The following is a 21,413-nucleotide window of genomic DNA, read 5'->3' on the forward strand; positions in this document are numbered from 1 at the left end:
TTGTTCTTGCCCCGTCTATGAATATTTAATTTTTTTCAAATGTAAGGGTAGATGAAGCCAACATGCAACACATTTTCTCTGTGTATAATCAAATGTTTAGATTAGCCTTCTCTGTGTTTGTGTATTTTGATTTATTAATGCAGCAGGGAGGCTCACAGACAGCTGTCTTTAGCAAAGCCTACGGAAGCGTAGGAACCACCAAGCTGAACACCTCCATCTAGTGGTTCCCTTTTCAACATGAGAAACAACTCGATTGCAAACCGTGACAGGAACAAAAACATTTAATAGCATAATGTGACATTTGAAGCATACATGTTTCTTTTCAAAGTAATCCACACAATTCTATTTTTTTAAAGCAAAAGTTAAGAACACAGCAACTTGTAGAGGTTTGGACACGGAGACACAATGAGTTAAACTGACTAGTTATTTAATGTGAGATTAAAGAATTAGATCTGCTCTCTCTCCAACAGTCCTTTGTAATATATCCAAAGTGTGGTTATGTTCCATGTTATTTTGGTTATATTTTCCTCAACGAGATAAAGATCGCTTAAACATCTTAAAGCGAACACGCGATCAAGCCCGATTGTCAGGCCCGAGGCTTTTGCGCGTGGTTACTTGCCACGTTTAGCCACCGAGGTCGTGACGTTCAGCGCTGATATTAAGGCCAGAATGAGCATCAAATATGAATCTAGGAAAGCTAAATTCAGAGCTGATACTAAGGCCAGAATGAGCATCAAATATAAATCCAGGAAAACCCCGCATCTACAGAAGTAGACTGCCTATCTGGCTTCACAGATCGAAAATAACCTAAGTCCTGACAACAGGTGAGCTCCCTCAGAAGCTAACGCTAGCTAACTGAAAATCATGGTTTTGCAATGTTGTGAAATAACTGCAGAGAGAAATAATAAACATAGAAAAATCGATTAAGTTCTTCGTTTGCTTGGTACATTTGAGCTAGCTAGCTAAAATGTCACTAACAGGTAGGTTAAGATAACTATCTAACCTGTCTAGCGGGCTATTTTGGCTGGACTACGAGATGAACAGTGTGATTACCAGCTATCTTGATATGTTAAACCTGCACCCAGTTTTACACACGTGTTTTGTTTAGTGTGAATAATGCGCTGTGCCGTTGATTAGCAGTGCTGTCCAATCTGAGCTGTCACTACTCAAACTGATCCAGATGACATTTCTGTCATTCACTAGCTAGACAACTCAGTGGCAGTGTACTACGATATTAGAGAGGTCAACACCGCGGTAACAATTACAAATTAACCTTACATTGAAAGTATAAATTGCTTCTCTTAAATCCTCATTTGAAATAAAATCTGAGATATTATTTTTGTATTGTAATTGTAGTTCACATTGTGACCATAGGATGGCGCAAGAAACGTGACATGCGAATGTAATTCGCCTTTATTTAGGATAGTCCACTGCGGCATTTAATTGTAATCTTTCCAGCTTCTGTTAAATAGTTATTGCCTTATTTGTCATATAATGATTAAATGATATAGCTATAACATATTTTCGTTCATTGTCCTGAAAATATCTAGTCAGCGTTAGCTGAGCAAAATACATTACTTCCTGAAAAAGATGACATTTCACAATGCAATAATCATTAATTCATTATGAGCTTCAATTATGAATGGTTGATTGTAAAAATAAGGGTCAGAGAATAAACTGGCATAAACTCTAAACCATTTTCAATGTATTCTGGCTACTAATAACTGTTTAATGTTGGGATCCCATAGATCTGTTGACACAGTCTACTAGGTTGTTCTAGACAGCTTCCTATTCTTTAACTGAAGCAGTGTGGGTTTTTTTACTTGTCACCTTTTATACCTTTCATTCATAAAACTGTGTTTTGCTGCTGATTAGTTATTGACAGATAGTTGTTGGTAATGTTAACTGTGTCTAGTGTGTTTCAGAATATGGAATTTGAAATGCCTAATTCATCATGTCATATATAGTATACTTTACAGTCAAGCCCCATACCACCTTGACTAAACTTACTCAATAAACACCTATCTTCCATAAAAATGACCAATTCTGCCAGTGAAAATTTTACCATTATTACAAAGGTCTGTGACAGAATTAAGATTATTGCCTGTACACAATATATTTGCCATTATTGTATATTTAAAGTATTTTAGATAATTCAAGGCATAATGTACATTTAGAAAAAAGGTATTGACTTCAGTGAAGGGTTCCTTGTTTGCATACAATTTTATTTGACTTGCCCATTTAACTTTAATGAAGGACCACAGAAACAATGGCCCCTTTCAGCTGGGTGGGTTTGGACCTGTGCTGTGAAACCTTTATGTTGCTTTCCTATTTAAATATCCATCTTAAAGCTTAAAATATTTATTTGTCCTAAGGTAGATGTTAAAAAATATCAGGATCGGGTTGGGTTTGGATTGATTAACTTTGCACTCCTGGGTTAAGGCCTAGATCCTTTCCCTCTGTCCTTAACACAGCAACAGCCTGCTTGTGCTAAACAAAAGGCACTCAGTCAGGAAATGTCTCAGCCAATCAGCTGCTGGCTTCCATCCTGCAAGTCAGCGTCATCCAATCACTGCTCGGCTTTTATGAGAATGTTGGCTCGGCTGGTTTGGAGTGCCGAGGCTGTGTTCATGTAGTGAGAGAGGGCTGAGGGTTGTCCTCCATGTTTTAATAAGCATTGACATTACACACAGGTCTTTTTAGCCATGCATCCACAGAGGTAAGCTTGATTTTCTATTGTTTCACTTCCTCTTTAGCGTTCCTGGCAATGTTGTTTAATGTATTGACACATAAATAATTTTCTTAATCTGGGGTGGTGGTGAAAGAAATCCTATCCCAACTGTACAGATCTGGATCCTGACAGGAACAGGGCTCAGCAATCTGTCTGCCTCTTTCTCTCTGTCATTCTTTCTCTCTCTTTCTGCTATAGCCGTGAGCCCTGTACACAGACGACCATGACAAAAATGACCTTCTGTGCTTTCTCCCTGCTGTGGTGTTGATCAGGCCACAGGGAGCAGGATTGGGAGAGGGTCACAGCAGTGTGAGGTGCTGTCACAGGCCAGCCTTCTCAAAATGGAAGGCCCTGTAGCCTAGGCAGCAGCCAAGGCTGGAAGGGGAAACCTGAACTGCAGAATGGCAGAGAGTCTCAGCTGCAGTGTTGACTCACAGCTTGCAGTATATGCACTACTGAAATTGTTGATTTACTGCCGACACTGAATTTTGGTCTCAACTGTAGGCGAATCCATAAAAAAGCAACAGGAGTTTGCTTTGGTTTTGCTGGTAGACCAACTTGCCAACAGAATAGAAAATAGAAGTCTGTATTATGCACACAGATGAACTTTAGTTTTTGCACATTACTTGGTTTCAGTTTCAGCCTGAAAAGTTTCTGGGTTTAATATGCATTGATTTGGGCCTGGTGAGCTGAGTACAATTGTTCTGTCAAAGCACGAGTCTTGCAGGGGCCGGCCGCCATTTCAGTCACCTTCCCTTTTTGGGCATGTGGCTTGCAGGCCTCATGTTCTGTACTGTACACATGCAACTGAGACGGGAGGCTAGATCATTTTATGCAGAAATCGCTTAGGACCTCAGCTAGGCTATAAAGACAAGCATACTGCAGTTAAGGCATATGCAGAATATATCAAGAATTGTTTGCAATGTGTTGTAGGGAGTATTTTGACTGCTACTGTGTGAGTGTAAGCTGTTTTCAGGAAATGACTTCATGGGTTGTTTGTAGAGTGGGGACATATGGGAGAAGCCATTGAAATAAAGTGGTTAGATTCATGGTCTCTCAGGCCAAAATATCTGTCCCCTGAGCAGCAGGAGGCTGGTGTCCTCGAGTGAAGCCAGGTCTGTGTTACGATGCTTCCAGTGCTTTGATGGACTAAAGCCCCTCAGATCCTGACTGATGGCCTGGCCTTATTGTGGTTAAAGGCTGTGTTTGAATACACAGCATATTGTTGCATTTTAAGCAGTGCTTTAAAAATTGTGTTTTTGTGTTTTTTTAGTTGATTATTAATCTTTTAATCACAGTTAAAATAGGCTTATAGTGGTAGAATAATGCAGTCCAGAATAATGCAGTCCAGACCACAGAATAACTTTAGCAAGAGTGACTATACTATAATCACGAGTGGTAATTACTATATGCATGTTTTTTTAATATATATATATATATATATATATATATATATATATATATATATATAAAACCACTTTATTTCAATGGTATATACATACATACATACACACACACAAACACTGAAAATGTAAAAAAAAAAAAAAGAATTTATATATTTAAAAATTTATTTATTTATTTTTCTTACATTTTCGGTATGTGTATATATGTATGTGTGTGTATGTGTGTGTGTGTATATATATATATATATATATATATATATATATATATATATATATATATATATATATATATATATATATATATATATATATATTATGAAATAAACTTGGTGGTTGTCTGTTTGTCAATCCTTGTGAATGAAGAGCTAAAATGGAAGCTATAACAGGGTATTGTCTAAGAACAGCTGTTTACTTCAAAGGCAGGTGATGTTTTGCTTTTGGTTCTGTGCTTTGTCTCCGTGCCTGTGTGTGTGTGTGCGTGTAAGGCCCCTGCTGCATTCCTGTGAGCCGCTCTACTGGCAAAGCCTGTGTTCTCACCGTTGCCACGGCGAGCTTAGAACGTCTACAAAATGGACGCCTGAGACCGCTCTGAGCCATTAGAGAAAGGAGGTGAAGGGAAGAGAAGCTGGCTGATGTGCGTTTGTCACAGTGCTGCAGGAGCGATCCCGGGCACACACACGCATTCCTTCTCCGTGAAGGTTTTCTGGGAGAAATGGAGTGTGGTTTGGAGCGTATTTTTGATGGCTGATGGCAGAAGCAACTCTACCCTGCATTGCAGCAGTGGATCAGAGCAGAGAGAGGGGAGCAGAGAGAGCCAGCGTGCCACACAGCATCTACCGCCCAATCACGCGCCTCCGTGTGGCTCTCAAACCAATCGGCAGCCCACAGCTGAGGTTAAAGATTGACAATCGCACTGAGAGCAGCAGGGAGAGCAAGGCCCTTCTGGAAAATTCTGCACCCATCTTTGTCTCATCCCTTACAGCTATTATAATTGAGAAAAAAAAAAATTAAAAAAGGGCCCTGCCTGAAGAATCTGTACTGTGCACGTAAAGAAAATTTAAGGTATGCTGTTATGTGTCAATTGTTTTACATTGAACTTAATGTGATGTTAGTGTGATGTGATTTAATGAACAGAAGGAATGATTTTCTATGTGTTGCGCTGCCTTGCTGTATGAAGGTTTGTGCCAGGTGCAGATGGTGGTATTGATTGTGCAAGAGAAATGTTTGTGGCTGAGGACACACAGGGATACATGGTGCATGCAGGGTTTAAGAAAGAAGGAGGCCAAGATGGCCAAGTGCTGCAGATGTTGTTGTGTGTGTGTGTGTGTGTGTGTGTGTGTGTTCTTTCATGTTCTCTCCTAGAGATGCAGAATGGGAGTGAAAACGCAAGAATAAGACCTAAACACACGTATGGGAAGGCGAAGATTTTACTGCCTCCTAAAGAATGATGATGTTTTCTGAGAGGTGGCATTTATTTTCAAAATGCCTCTTAAAAAGCCACACAGTGCCACATTTTTAAACTGTGTTCGAATGAGGCTTTTACCTCTCAGCCTCACTGAGTCATAGGCAAACATGCAGAAATAGACATCCCAACTCTCCTTTCCCACTAGTCTTTGTTTAGACTGCTCGAGTGTGTGTGCTGCAGATAGCGGATGGCTGTGTTCTTGACGGTGGGCATGGGGAGGAGAAACACAGCACCAGTGGCTGGCTGGCTGGCTGTCATCCTGGAGCCTGCCAGCCTGCAACAGAGACGAGCACATCACTGCATGGCTGAAATTGCTTGGCTGAAGGGTTCAAAACATTTTGTGAGGCAGGGAATTAAAACACTCATGATACCGTACCCTTTGCTCATTGCGTCATGTGTAAGGCCATCACCGTGTTTGTGTGTGAGTTTGGAAGCCTGGAATGCTAAGAGTAGGCTTATCAGGATCTGTGTGATTCCATACATTATTTTTTTATTCATCAGGCAAGTGATTTAATGTTTAACTATCTCTGTTTTTGCATGGCTGCCCTCGTGATTTGGCTGCGTGCTGCTGGTGGCATTCTGGAGTGAAGGAAAGCCATTTCATCCCCACCCTCTCGATATATTATTCAGTTTTCAGACCATCATGCACAGCCCTGTTACTTTACCTTTCTAGCTGATAATTCTGATTTACATTTTGTGTGTGTGTGTGTGTGTGTATGTATGTATGTATGTATGTGTGTGTGTGTGTGTGTGTGTGTGTGTGTCTGTGTGTGTGTGTGTGTGTGTGTGTGTGTGTGTGTGTGTGATTATTATTATTATCACAGGCATTCATATCCTAAATCTTTGCAGTGTATTTATGCTAAATATTTCATTTGGATTCTGAGGCATGGCCTGTCAGATCTTAAAGGAAAACCATCTGATATTTTTCACAGTAAGGTTTGACTTTAAGGTTTTCTTCCTGGAGACTTTCTCGCCGATTGTGATTTGTTCATGTTTATTTACAAATGAAGTGTTTGCTGCATTAGGACTCCTTTTGTCAGTATTTGCCCATGGACTGTAGACTTCTTTTAGTGAACAGCCTTCTGCAATAACTCTCAGGGAGACCTCAAGCTTCTGTCAAAGGAGCTCTTTCACTGAGAAACTTCTCTGTCTTCCACATTCAAAGAGGTGGAAATAACAAACCGGAGACGACAAATTCAATGAGACTTCTTGGCTGCATCAAAGCGTCTGTACCCCCCCCCCCCCCCCGCACCTCTACTTCCTTAACCGGTCAATTGAAATTTCTCAGTGACTCTACAGCTTGGTCACTGAACTGACTTTTATAAATACCCCAGTTTGCAAACCTTTCCATGCAAGCTTTGTTTTCTGCAATAATCATGTTTACCAAGTAAACATAACTGTCTTCGGTTTCTCCCTCCAAGAGCCATGTTGTTATGAGTCGTGCTGGAACTGGCTGAAAAACTGTTGAAATCCTTTGCAAAACAGGTTTTTCGTTTACGTTGTGTGTTTATATTGAGGCAAGTTCACTTGGTAAAGTTAGATACTGATGCAGCAGGCCAGAGGTGAGCACACAGCTTGTCTTATGCCTATGCAAACAGTTGTGGTGTATTTTCAAGCTCCCAAGCGCGCATTGTCAAGTGTCAACATGTTTAGGGCTGAACATTAAGCATGACCACACAGGAACTTGACTGGCATGTTGTGTAGGAATGAGGAGGGTGAAGGAACCCTTGCCATCCTTTGCAAGTGCGAACGCAGTCACCTGTGTCTTAGAAGATGGTACAGCTGGGACTTCAGCCTGAATTCACACTCCTTTCTTTGGCAAGTTGACCTGCCATCAAAGCAAATCAAACTATGGACTTTTGGTGGCTATGTAAAGGCTATAGGAATGCTAAATTGTGTTTTAAAAGGCTTGTTATAATGAGTGAGCTTCCTTTTGTGTGCGGCAGTTTGGCAGAAGAAGAGGTGAAGGCAGAGTCAGATGTGATTGAGGCGATGGAGATTGCAACACGATCCAAGGGTGAGGAGCCTGTAATGTCACCTTCTCCCTTTTATTAAACAGCTATATATTCTAGTCCTTGTATTGTAGAGGGCCTGATTTGGGGCTTTTTGTTTACATTTTTATTAGAGTGATTTTATGTTTGCTTTGTGCAGTGTCTGACCCGGGGTCAGTCGATCGCACTGCTCCTAAACGCAAGGTGTCCAGCCCCCCGCACTCTTCCAACGGTCACTCTCCTTCAGAAACATCCCCAAGCCCCGTAAAAAAGAAAAAGAAACCAGGAGCTGTCAACAGCAGCAAAGATCAGGTGAGCCTTGCGCGTCATGCGCATGCCTCTCAAACACCAGTCCTAACAGTACCTTTGCCATTGCTCGCTTTTTTCTGTGGTGATGCATTAAGTTATATTGGCTATCATACACAAGATGTACCAAAAAAGGTGTCAGTCGTTCTTACAGAGTTCTGCGTCTTGGTTATCAAGCAGTGTTGATCGATTGTGTTCTAGCTCTCCGTATAGTCACACCTCAGCAGCTTTAATGGGAGCTGAAACTGCAGCTCACATGTGGGCAGATATAAAATTATTCTGTAGACTGTTCTTGTGCTTGGTAGGTCACCAAATACAGCACCAGTCCCAAATATGGACACACCTATTTTGGTTTGTTTTTAAATTGTTTTAAAGAAACAATAGAGATATTGAAGCAATGAAATAGCATATGTTGTGTTAAACAAACATTGTCTGTCTTGGGTTATAGATTCTTCAAAGTAGCCAGATTTTACTTTGATGACAGCTTCACTTAAACAGCTTCATGAAGCAGCCATCTATGTCCTGAAGAAACTAACAAATACTGAGCACTTGCAGAGTGAGGGACTAAACTTAAAGTTAATTTTTAAGTTTGTTATTATTATTTATATTCAATATATATTGTCTTCTTTTGGAAATCAATTCATGTATCAATTACCACTGTTCATAACACAGTCATACAGTCTTAAAAACAACATTGATAATAAACGTCTCCTACAATTATATTAAAATGCCTTTAAGGCTTTGAAAACCATACATTCAGTGAGGTGTATCCAAATTTTGGACTGGTACTGAACTTATGCAGTGCCTCGATTGCCTTATTTCAAAGTTTTGTGTATCGATAAATCTCTGTCATATCTGTTGTGCTTTTAAATGTCAGGTGATTCATTGGCCCATTCAGTCACTGGTAATCAAGAGGTTGCTAATTCTTTGGCATTAATTTATTTACTTAACTGAGGTTGTGGTTTATGGCTGTTTTCTTTTGCATAGATCAAGTCTCATTTGCCAGACTTTGACAATAAGGCAAGCGAGGACAGTGATGAGTGTTACAATGCCGTGCAAGGCCAGTTTCAGCGCTGCTGAGGTGAATTCTGCTAGACTCACTTCTCCTGAGTTTCACAAAGTTTAGCTAAAAAAAACCCTATTAATCTGAAATGTGCTACTGTCCACGCATGCTGCACAGTGTTCTCTTCATCATTCCTTGCATCCTTCATGTGTGTTACCTGTGTCTCTTGTAACCTGCAGTACCTGTATTTTGAAACCCCAAATCTTTTGTTTCTCTTGCCTGCGTTCCAGTCCGAACTAAGACATGGTCCCTTTTACTATGTGAAGCAGCCCGCACTCACCACAGACCCTGTTGATGTTGTACCGCAGGACGGCAGGAACGACTTCTACTGCTGGGTGTGCCACCGAGAGGGCCAGGTGCTCTGCTGTGAGCTCTGCCCACGCGTCTACCACGCTAAGTGCCTCAAACTGGCAGCAGAGCCTGAAGGGGACTGGTTCTGCCCCGAGTGTGAGGTACTGGCTCAGGCTAGCACTGCTACCAGCACGCGAGGACGTGACTGTCTGTGTCTGCAGGGGAAAAATAAGCTTTGTTTGTAATATTTTATTGGGCAACGAGAGTTGCGCTTTTAAAAAAAAAAAAAAAAAAAAAAATTGAAATAACTTCACAGGTGTTTTCACAGAAGAAATAACATTTTTGTCAGTTTACATTTACGTGAGCAAAATCCTAAAGAAAATTCACTTTTATGACTGAAAATGCTTGCGGAAGTAAAAACAGACTGAGCTGTCATTATAGTTGCATAAAATATGGGATAGAAAGAGCTTGAAATGAAAAATGTTTCTAAAGCTAATTTAGTGCATAATTTTCTAGATCACTCTTGCTTTTGCCTTTCAGAAAATAACAGTAGCGGAATGCATCGAAACTCAGAGCAAGGCGATGACCATGCTCACGCTAGACCAGCTGTCTTACCTGCTTAAGTTTGCCCTCCAGAAGATGAAACAGCCAGGTGTAAGTGTCCCATCTCTTAGTCTCTTGCTGATTTGATCATTTGAAAGCTTTTCGTTTGACAAACGCCTGCCGGTGGTTGGATTGTGCTCTGTATTAACAAGAAGTGATGAAGTTGCGTACAGTCCTGCGTCTCCAGGCCTTTAGTGCTGTCCCCTGGAAGATGCTTCATGCTACTCAGAAAGAAAGAAGGACTACTATTTTGTTTTTCATTATTTTAGAGCCAGTTGTCACACTGTAAAGTTCTAGAGCAGGTTATAAGGTTTATACACTCTCTTCCTGACCTCTGACCCTAGAGACAGCCCACTTAGAACTGGACCTGTTTTAATAATGTTAAGTCCTTATTGTTTTGCCTCACGTCAGTTTCAGGGCTTAGTTCCAGAGGTTCCTGATCTCCAACTGTATTTTCTGTATGAGGAGCTTGGTTAAGAGTGGTGTAGGTTTTAAGCGGCCCTCTGACGGTGAATGTACAGATCCCAAACCTTTGCTTTCTTTCAGGATCAGCCTCGTACTTCATCTCAGTCATCCCATACTCCTGGCTCTCAGAAAAAAGCTTATAATTGGGTAACCCAAACCTGCCCCTCCACCATATTCCAGATCCTCTCTTCTCTGCACTATCCTCTTTTAATGTGCTTGGAGTGGGGTGTTTGTGTGGTGCTGTAGCAGGGGTGGGCAATATGATATGTTAGAATTATCATGATAAATTACATGATGATACACTTCTCTAAGTGTACTACCAATGTTGTCACCAGTATTATCAGTAGTACTTCTAGAACACTGACCTGCTACAAGTTTAATTTAAAAAAATAAAGATTTAGTCTAATTATAGAGTTTGTAACTAGCAGTCAGTGGTATCACATTGTAACATGGCATAACAAGAATCTGATTGGATGTTAGGTGTTAGTATAATAATATTATACTGTTTTTTTTTTTTTAGCCATCTCCAAAAAATTATTGCATCATTTTTACCTTTTCTTTTTAAACCCTTTTTGGTTTTAAAGGAGCACTGTTTCTGGTCCAGCCTATAAACCTTTATAACGAAACACATTAAAAAAAAATTCTGATTTACATCATTTGTAGTGTAGATGTCTTCGAGCATCGTGATACTACATCTCTGCCATTTTGCCCACCCCTAAGCTCTGATATGTTCTTGACGTAATCCCTGGTTCTATGGGTGGTGATTGGTGGTAAACGAGGTGGTGTAGTGACAGCCCAGGCTGTACTTTTGGCGTAATGGTCCAGAAAACATCCAGAAAGGACCAGAAATGATGCTGACCATGGCCCTGTTTTAAGAGGGGTCTTAAGGCTAATTGATGCTTCATAGGTAAACTGACTTCTTTTAGTTCTCCTACCACATTTGATGCAGTGCTGTGATTGCTTTTGTTCGCCTGGTCATTTTTCAGCTGTTCGCACAGTTGACGTCTTGACCTTGTCAAACCATGGAATGAAGTCTCTCATTGGTTAAACGTATTTGTGAGTGTGGTTCCAAATGGAACAATAGCATGATGGCAATTTATCTAGGTGCTCCTTTGTAAAAAGTAAGAAAAATAAAAAAGCCATTATTTATTAAAAAAAAGTCATACATTATAAAATCGGAGGCTAATCAATTTATTTGAGGAAGAAAAAAGTCTGTCTGCTTCATCTGAGGTATACTGTGCACCAGACACTCACCCTGAAGCTGAGGTCTGGCTAATACCTGATTCTGGTGGACCGCGATACAAAAAGTACAGGCAGGGCTGGATGGGGAAACCCCTAGCAGTGCCACATCTTCCTGAGGCTCTGTGTTTTCCTTCTTTCTCTCTCAATCCAGACAGAACCGTTTCAGAAGCCGGTGTGTCTCGAGCAGCATCCCGATTATGCGGAGTATATTTTTCATCCCATGGATCTGTGTACATTAGAAAAGGTAAAAGAGCATCTTTCAAAAACTAGTCCATCAGTAGCTTGTTATTTATTTTGGTGTGCAGTTTTTAAGATCCTCCCCCCACTCTCTTCTAGAATATCAAAAAGAAACTATATGGCTCTACTGAAGCGTTCTTGGCTGATGTGAAGTGGATTTTGCACAACTGTATTATTTACAATGGAGGTTGGACACAACACTCCTAGACTTGTGTTGAAATGTCTCTTATTATTGATTTGCTGGAAAACATTTTGAATTCTACATCTTATTTTCCCTCCAGGGAATCATAAGCTCACAGCAACAGCTAAAGTTATAGTAAAAATCTGTGAACATGAAGTGAGTAAAACAGATTTTAACGGAATTTAATAAATCCCAAAGTTGAAATGAACATGCAGAAATTGATGCTAGTTGTTTCAGACTATTTGTCTGCTCTCCAGATGAATGAAATTGAGGTCTGTCCAGAGTGCTATCTTTCAGCCTGCCAGAAGAGAGAGAACTGGTTTTGTGAGCCATGTGTAAGTAGTATCTACCATATAAATATGTATCTGTTCTCTTAAACAGTTTCCAAAAGTGTTTTCTTACCTAGTTGTCAGTTCCCAATGTTTAGGTACTATTAGCTGTCTATCAATATCTGTTTAAAATGGCATGGAAAAAAAAACTTATGACAAGTGAAATAATTATTCCTTTATTTTACTTGTGGTTTATATTAGAGTAACCCCCATCCTTTAGTGTGGGCCAAACTTAAGGGGTTTCCCTTCTGGCCTGCCAAAGCTCTACGAGACAAAGATGGACAAGTGGATGCTCGATTCTTTGGACAGCATGACAGGTTAGAGATAGTGGATCCACTGAAATGAAAGAGACTCAGTGAAATGAGTGGGCTCGTGATCGTCTCTGTTTCACTCAGTTCTATTCAGTTCTGTTCTGTTGCATTTTCAGAGCCTGGGTACCAATCAACAACTGCTACCTCATGTCTAAAGAGATCCCTTTCTCTGTGAAGAAGACCAAAAGCATATTCAACAGTGCAATGCAGGAGATGGAAGTCTATGTTGAAAACATCCGCAAAAAATTTGGTGTGTTCAATTATGCCCCGTTCCGCACGCCCTACACACCCGACAACCAGTTCCAAATGCTTCTTGACCCTGCCAACCCAAGCGCTGGCTCCGTCAAACCTGAAAAACAGGAGAAGATCAAGTTTAGCTTTGACATGACTGCATCACCCAAGATGCTTGTGGGCAAGAACATGATGTCAGGGGGGATTGGTGGAGGAGGAACTGGAAGACGGATCTCTATGACGGACATACCTCGTTCACCAATGAGCACCAACTCCTCTGCCCATACTGGCTCTGATGGTGAGCAAGAGGGTGGTGAAAAGAGCCAAGCCAGAGTACCGCTACCCCACCACAGCACAGGAGAAGAGTCTCTTGAAAGTACAGGTACTAGCAGACTGCTACATCGTGATGCACACCATACCTCTCTGTGCTACTCTAGAACATGAATTGCCATTTATAAATGAAAGGTGGACGGAGCGGACGTCTGACTGAGCTTGCTAAATCCACTGATGAGAATGTAACTGGATTAAAGTGTGGAAAAAACAAGCAAGCAAGCACACAAACAAACAAAAAAAAAGCAAAGAAAAACATGTAGCACATGGAGTCTCTGAGACTGGGACTGAGAAATGCTGCACCTAGCCTTTCCTTTATTTGCTGTTAGCTGTTAGCTTAATTGTTAGCTTAACTGAACTGCAGTAAATGCATACAATTTAACCAACCCACTGGTCTCCATAGCGTCCCCTGCTGCTTCCAGAGCAGGTCCTGCAAGCAGCGCTGTGGACAGCCCTAAACCATTCCACTCTACGGGTCCCAGTACACCCATCAAACAGGAGAAAGCGCCTGCCACAGGTGGAATCCTAAACCTAAACCTCGGTAGGCTGCTTCTTCCATTTCTGATTAATGCAATAGATCAAATGAGCTGCTTCTGCAAACATAAATGAACAATAAGTTGTCAGCTAAGATTTTCTCTTTGGCCGCAAGTTACAGGCTGACTGTGTCGTAATTTATAAAGCCGGTCCTGATCCCCGCGCGCCTGTTCTGCCTGCCCATCACCCCAGACCGCAGCAAGGCCGAGATGGACCTGAAGGAGTTGAGTGAATCCGTTCAACAGCAGCAACAGCAGCAGCAGCAGGGACCCCAGGCCTCCCTTACGTCCCCCAAAAGGCAGATGAGGAGTCGCTTCCAGCTCAACCTGGACAAGACCATCGAGAGCTGCAAGGCACAGCTGGGTGAGTTCGCGGCCACCAGGAAAAATTCTGTCTGGGATGGTTGTTATTAATGCATTATTAACAAAAAAAATGTAATGATAAAAAAAAAAAGGCTAGAATTTAGAAATTCACAGTTCTTTATTTATGTTTGCAGGCAGCATTGGTGGAATTATTTGAATTATAGTGTAGAAATGTAAATAATTTAATAATTTTCTCTGAAATTGTTTATGTAATTGTAGTATCTTTTACTTTTGCTGTCCTGCGTGCAGGTATAGATGAGATATCTGAGGATGTGTATAAAGGTGTGGAGCACAGTGACTCGGAAGACTCGGACAAGTCTGACTCCAGCGACAGCGAGTACGCCAGTGATGACGAACAGAAACCAAAGAGTGTCCAGGACTCCACCACTGACAACAAGACAGAGAAAGAGCCATCCAAAAAGAAGCCCAAACCGTCGCCCCCTGTTAGCGAAGACAAGGACAGCAGTGTAGAAGCCTCGGGAACCCCTAGCATGGCGACCAAAGGTGAAACTCCACAGAGAGCTGGATCAAGCGTCTCTCCAGTGAAAGAGAAACCAGCCATCGACTTGGACAAAGAAGCATCAAAAGCGGCACTGAAAGTAGCTCCGGCCTCTCCGAGTGCAAGAGACAAACTCAAAACGGCAGAGGAGAGCAGGCAGCTGGCGTCTGACGACGCAGATATGGACTCAGACTCGGAGAGAGAGCTAGTGATTGATCTGGGGGAGGAGCCAGGAGGAAGAGAGAGGAAGAGGAGCAGGAAAGACTCAACTGCTGTCACTGCACTCAAAGAACCTGCAGCTTCTAAGATGGAGGGTAACCTACTCTGTGTTCTGACTTTTTATCAGGGCACCGTATACAGGCACATGATTTCGAGTTTCATCTAAATAGTCAACAAATAAGATAATCCTAAAACCTTAATGCATATGTTAGGTGCAAATTTTGATTTATTTTAGATTTCATTTGTATAATCTTTATTCAGTATGAATTTGTTGTGTCTTTACAATGGCCACGATGTATTTTTCCCCCTCAAGGTAAGGCCCCTGTCACAGGAAGTCTTGCACAGTCCCATCCTCCTGCAACCCTCTCCACCACACCAGGCCTCAAAGACCCCCTGCAGTCTCCCATGGCGATTCCTCTGAACGTAGTCACCGTGCCTGCGGTCCCTAACGCCACGGCCCTCGCCTCTTCTACCACCCCCAATGCCACCTTGTCTCCGGCAGCAGCCACCTCCTCAACCCCCACCAGCACCGTGAAAAAGCAGCGCCCCCTGCTGCCCCGGGAGACTGTGCCAGTTGTGCAGCGGGCCGTGGTGTGGAACCCCACTGCCAAGTTCCAGACGTCCTCTCAGAAGTGGCACATGCAGAAGGTGCAGAGGCAGCAGCAGGGCCAGACGCAGACGCAGCCGACCACACAGACGCAAGTGCTTGCGCAGACGCAGGCACTAGCGCAGACGCAAGCGCAGCCCTCGCCTGTGTCCACGCAACAGCCTGCAGCCGGCACGAGATACCAGACGCGACAGGCTGTTAAAGGTCTGGGGCAAAGTTAATTTCAACAGCAATTTTAACTTACTTTTATTTAAGTAGTTTTACCCTTTTTTTTTTGAAATATATAATTAGTTTTAGTTTAATGTTTTATAATTAATTTACTATAGTTTTAGTCACTAGAGGTATTTTGGTTGCTAGAGTAAATTTTAATTTTAGTTTAATGTTTAGGCATATTTTGCCATTTATTTTACATTAGTTTTTCTTCAGAGGAGAGTAGAACATGCACACGTGTGAGTCCAGGGTATCGTTAACGCCAGCTAGGCCTAGAACTCTGAGGGCACAGTGCAGTATTCATGGGCTTGTGTTCTTCCTGACTGAGATCAGTGGTGTCATTCCTGAGAACTGCCTGGATCTGCTGCAGACACAATTTAGGGGTCACAGCCCCAAGTGCTCCCATCACTGCTGGGATAAGACTGCTTGGTCTTATTCCTACACATTCTGTCCATTTCTTCTTTCAGTCCCTGGTATTTCTCCAGCTCATATTCCTTCTTTGGGGTCTTTTCATTATTTGGGACTACCATATGTATTATTATCTATTTTGTTATCTGCATCTTATCTACAATCACTGTGTCTGGTTGATTGGCCATTTCCTGCTTGTTTGTCTGCATCTCGAGGTCCCACAGGATCTTAAATGTTGTTTTCCAGGCACTCTCTGTGGTTCCACCCATTTGGACTTGGGGGGTGTCCAGCTTGCCGCTTGGTTGCGTTTCTCTGTATATCTTTCGCCCTGCTACCTTGGGTCTTATCTGATGTGACACACCCTTCCTTGGCATGGCAAGGCTTTGATCTTATGACTTATGAGAAATGTAACATGCAGCATGAAAAGCTGTCTAACCCCAAGCCAATGATGGAGGGAACATGTGAGTGTATACAGGCAGGGGAAACGAGGAATAGCTGAAATGGATATTTAGGGCATGGCTAATTAACAAATCAATCACATGCAAAGGGTGGGACTAAGAGGCAGAGTAAGGAACCAGAATGAAAACAAGACACATAGCAATGCTCATGTGCTTGAGAGACTTCTGAGCAGTAGTCATGTACTTACACATATGCACATTCAGTTCGGATGCTAGTATTCCTGACAGGAATGTACTTTGGTGTTGTGTACAGGCTGTTGTGTTGGATGGTGTTTGTCCCTTGTTGGGGTCCTTTATTCTTTTATGAGAAGTACTGCTCTGCTTTGTGTTAGTGTGTCCAGGTGGGAGCCAGTAATTAGCATCTGGTTCATTTGTTGTGCTGTGCAGTAATGCAGAGCTGTTGCATTCTTTAAGCCAGTCGGCATAGATCATGTTTGGCCCTGGTTCTGCCCAGTTCTTCATGTTTTGTCTTGTGCTTCTCGGACATCTGCTCTTGTGATCCTAACTGGTTCCTGATCTGGGAGACTGTGAAGCTCCACCATTAGGTCTCTTAACAGTTAAGCACTGGTGTTATGTGATGATGCATTCTCCAGTAAGCTATTTCAGTATTGTTCTGTTTCATCTCTCAGTGTATCCACAGTCAGGGTTTTTGCACTGTAACTGAGTCAATACTTTGGATGACTATTTAGTGAAGAGAGTATTTGTTCTTGTACATGCTCCTTCTCTTATTGTAACTCTGCAGTCTGGCTGCAAGTGCTGTTAACCTTGTTTAACAGACTCCAAGGCCTTGTATGTGGGCTGCCATTGTATTTCTTCAGTAGCCAAGTATTTGTATCCCTCTTTAGCTCGGTCAGCTTGTTTACTTCAATAAGAATTGCCTTCTTGGTTTCATAGCCCAAAATGACCTGGAGCATGCTCTGCTGAAGAGGCTTGTAACAGTATGTTGGTTTCAGTTTATATTGTATGTGATGGTAGCTCGCCACCAAGTTGGGGAAACCTACACTTGTGACTGACAGTTGTTATACTGAATGATTGTCTATCTCACTCAGTCAGTCAGACAGACAGACAATACTGCCCTCTATGTGTATACAGATTATAATTTTTTCATTCAAGACTAAGATTTGAATAACTCTGCTCTAATGACTTTTCTACTCACACCTTTCTGCTCAGCAGATCTGTTGCGAGCCCCACTATGTAGAGTTTAACCAAAACATCTTTAATTATCTCAGCCGTCCAGCAGAAAGATGCCCCGCACAGCACGTCCACCTCAGCTGTCACCCTGGTTACCAGCGCGCCGGTGTCGGCAACAATTGTGACCGGTGCCACAGTGAGTTCCACCCTATCGGCAACCTCCGTGGCTGGAGAGCTGCAGATTCCCACCACCTCAGCTGATGTGGCAGCTGACATCGCAAAGTACACTAGCAAAGTAAGATGACTCCTCTCCACACAACGTGGATATGGACAAGTGAAGGTTGACTTTAAAACCTGTGCAGTCACTTTGGCTTTGCATTATGGTTTTTTTTTTTTTTTTTTTTTTTGAAGAGCAGCCTAGGTGTGTGTGTGTGTGTGAGAGAGAGAGAGATAGATGCAGGTTGCTTTAGTAACAGTGTCGTTCATCTGGTCTGTCCTATGCATTATTGAGATGTGTTTATATAAACAGTCATTTATTTTATGTATTTGCAGATAATGGATGCAATCAAGGGAACAATGACTGAAATATACAATGACCTCTCCAAGAGCACCTCAGGAAATACAATAGCAGAAGTGGGTGTTTGTGAAGTCCAGAGATGTGAATACAGTCCTCTGAGTAAATTTTAGTAAATCAGATCCTTAGCAGTTTCAAGGGCAGTGCGTCAAAGGTTGCAGTGCTGTGTGCTTGCTTTGCAGATTAGACGGTTACGGATTGAAATTGAAAAACTGCAATGGCTGCATCAACAGGAGTTGTCCGAGATGAAGCACAATTTAGGTTTGTCATTTTTTAATCTGGGAATTTCACTGAATTCAAATTAATCCCTGCACGGCAGACATAAGCAAACTACATAAGAAATCAGTTTTCTAATTTTATTTACCTAGGCTGCTTAAAGATAAAGAGAACCAAATTTGCCATTTAAAACGTTTGGTTTTCGACCTTTTGTCTAGGAGTGTGTGTTTTGTGTATCGTCTCAGAGCTGACCATGGCGGAAATGAGACAGAGCCTGGAGCAGGAGAGGGAGCGGCTGGTATTCGAGGTGAAGAAGCAGATGGAGATGGAGAAACAGCAGGCTGTGGATGAGACCAAGAAGAAGCAGTGGTGTGCCAACTGCAAGAAGGAAGCCATTTTCTACTGCTGCTGGAACACCAGCTACTGCGACTACCCCTGCCAGCAGGCGCACTGGCCTGAACACATGAAGTCCTGCACACAGTCTGGTAGGAGACAGTGCACTGTTGCACTGATTTCACATTTTAAGAGCTGCTACCGATCTGTTGACACTAGTCTCCTGTAGCACATGGCTGAGCAGCTAGAGCACCTGCTAACAACACCGAGGTCATTGGTTCAATTCCCAGGAAGCATTTGTACAGCCATACTGATAAATATGTAAGTTGGTCTAGATAAGACCAATTGCTGTAAACATAGTCTTTTATATTTCTTCCCTATTTTTTTACTCTTGTATGTTCCTGGATAGGAGAGTTGAAGTATGTCTGAGGCACTGACTAACAAGACCCGTTCTGTTTTTTCAGCAACATCATCACAGCAAGAACCAGAAACAGAGTCGAGCACGGACGCCATTCCTAAAGCTTCCGGGCCTCCAACCAGCAGTCAGGATTCTCCGCAAGAGTCCACAGCAGCTCCCCCAGACAAAGACAGTGACGCTGACAAATCTAAGGACAATGTCACTGTCAGTCTGTCCTAGCTCAGACCCATGAAGTCTGTCTGAAAACTGTACTTACACCTGCATAACTGTACAAAACATAGATGAATAATTCACTACAAAAAAAAAAACAAAAAAAGACAACAAAAAAAGTATTTTGTGTTTTTGTCTTGCCAAGCTGTGCTTGTGGAATTTTGGGAAGCTGACTAATTTGTCTGTTTAGTAACAATTTCAAGTTCCAAACAGAAGTCACTGAATCTCCTGTGTGCCACACATGCATTATTGAAGCCTAGCGTTAATGCTTTAATAACCAATTCCACTTTAGTGACTTCCTTTGCCCTTTTTTAGTTGATTCTTAGTGTTCTGGAGTCCATAATTTCATTCTAAAAGGCTTGTCCATTTTTCTTCAGAATGCCAACCTGGATTACCACTATGAACCTGCAAAAATATTTCTTTTTTTAAATACACTGCAGTTATCCCATGGTGCTTACTTCATGTTTGTGGGATTTCAGTAGAATTAAGACTTGTTTAGCATTTAATGTTTCATTCTGGAGTGAAAGTTAGTTCAAGAACTATAGAACATCTTTCTACATGAACCAGGGCAGAATGCATCTTTTTGTTTTAATGTGTCTCAATACAAAAAGCATGCGACTCAGCATCACGAGTGAGGTTATGGAGACTGAAGCAGCCAGCCTCAAATGTGAGGCAATAAAGCAACTGGTTAAAAAAAGGTCTGAGTGTAAAATATAAAAGACCAACTACAGAGGATACCTAATATCTTTTATAGACTTAAAGTCATGTCTGTCACTATGGAAAAGGGCCTTGGTGAAGTGGCAGTAAAGTTATGTTTTCGCTGCAATTTATGTTCTTTCCTAATGTATAAGCTTTATATGAGAGTGGATAACAAAAGAAAAAATGGGATATGGTTGTTAATTTAATGTAATTTTATTTTTACAATTGATAGACTTTAAAGAAGAATACTAGTTTATGTTCATATTTATGTTAATTTATCCAGATGTTTTGTTAGGTAATATAAAGTTCGAAAGACTACATTATTTTTAGGTTGCTTATGCATCACTAAAACCATTTGAAACTGCTCGTGGGGGTAAAAATTAATCTCTGATTAGATTAGCTACTAAAATTTGCCAAGTGTGATATTTTTTTAACAATTTATTATGGTACAGTAAGACATGACTATCACCACCAGATATCAGCCTGTTTATTGTTTATAATTCTGAATAGAATACATACTTAAAAAAAAAAAATTCTTTACATTTTTTCTATGCCTCAGAACATTTTTGCCTTCTTCACTCACCAGTGTACACATTTTCAAGTTCTGTTTTTGAGTGGTACATTACTGGCGTCCAACTGGAGTCTTATTCCTATCTGTTTTGTCTTTTTCTTTTTAAAATCACAATAACTATTTCAAACAGTCTTCAGTGTTATAACAGACATTATAGAGCTATTTCTTTACTTTTTTCCAGTAGTCTTAATATGTTACTTTTTTATCAGTTTGTAACTTGAAAATAATTTTTTTTTCATCGGACCTGTATCTAGAACAGACTGAGTACCAAAGTTGAGACACTGAATAACACTGGTTTATTGTTGTATTATAAAATGCCATAATTTAGGTTTATACAACACATACAATATCACCCTTTTAGCAGCCTCTCTAATATTATGTTGACTGTTGACTGTTGATAAGATGAGGACATTATTCTTAATTAGAAAAAAAAGATCCAGGGGATTCACTGTATATAGTACAAGAAAACACAAATGTTTACATATTGTACATAAATAAAGATTTGGTGGTCTTAATGCTTTCTGGTGCTTCTTTCTGAATTTTGGATACATTTGTTCTCTGTGACCCTTGACTATTATAGCATTCAGATTCATCAATCTCACTCCTAAGTGATAGCAACATCGGGAACAAGGAACATGAAAAACTTGAGAAATACCAAGGGCTGTAGGAAGAGCTTGAAAAGATGTGGAAGGTGAATGTGGAAGCAGCAGTGGTTCTTGTGGTAAGTGAAGCACTAGAGGCTGTGTCCCCCAAACTGGGAAAATGGCTCCAACACATCCCAGGAG

General features: G+C 41.4%; 1 protein-coding gene across 6 annotated transcripts; it reads left to right on the forward strand.

Annotated features, from left to right (window-relative positions):
* The first annotated feature begins 2,633 nt into the window (after nucleotides 1-2,633).
* Nucleotides 2,634-21,143, forward strand: zmynd8 (zinc finger, MYND-type containing 8). 6 transcript variants are annotated; one of them, XM_027023328.2, is made up of 22 exons: nucleotides 2,638-2,719; nucleotides 4,620-5,196; nucleotides 7,546-7,616; nucleotides 7,751-7,902; nucleotides 9,190-9,411; nucleotides 9,791-9,904; nucleotides 10,400-10,465; nucleotides 11,712-11,804; nucleotides 11,897-11,984; nucleotides 12,079-12,134; nucleotides 12,236-12,313; nucleotides 12,509-12,624; nucleotides 12,735-13,231; nucleotides 13,583-13,720; nucleotides 13,906-14,076; nucleotides 14,325-14,888; nucleotides 15,107-15,604; nucleotides 17,706-17,902; nucleotides 18,160-18,240; nucleotides 18,364-18,442; nucleotides 18,643-18,882; nucleotides 19,195-21,143. In XM_027023328.2, exons 3-22 carry the CDS (start codon nucleotides 7,592-7,594, stop codon nucleotides 19,365-19,367), a joined length of 3,648 nt encoding a protein of 1,215 aa, XP_026879129.2. In that variant the 5' UTR covers nucleotides 2,638-2,719; nucleotides 4,620-5,196; nucleotides 7,546-7,591; the 3' UTR covers nucleotides 19,368-21,143. The 6 variants fall into 6 exon arrangements, with proteins under 6 accessions (XP_026879128.2, XP_026879131.2, XP_026879130.2 ...); XM_027023327.2 differs by lacking the exon at nucleotides 4,620-5,196 and having other exon boundaries at nucleotides 2,634-2,719; XM_027023330.2 differs by lacking the exon at nucleotides 4,620-5,196 and having other exon boundaries at nucleotides 2,634-2,719; nucleotides 9,268-9,411.
* Nucleotides 21,144-21,413: the final 270 nt, after the last annotated feature.

The sequence above is a fragment of the Electrophorus electricus genome, chromosome 20, assembly GCF_013358815.1.
Source record: "Electrophorus electricus isolate fEleEle1 chromosome 20, fEleEle1.pri, whole genome shotgun sequence".
NCBI lineage: Eukaryota > Metazoa > Chordata > Actinopteri > Gymnotiformes > Gymnotidae > Electrophorus > Electrophorus electricus.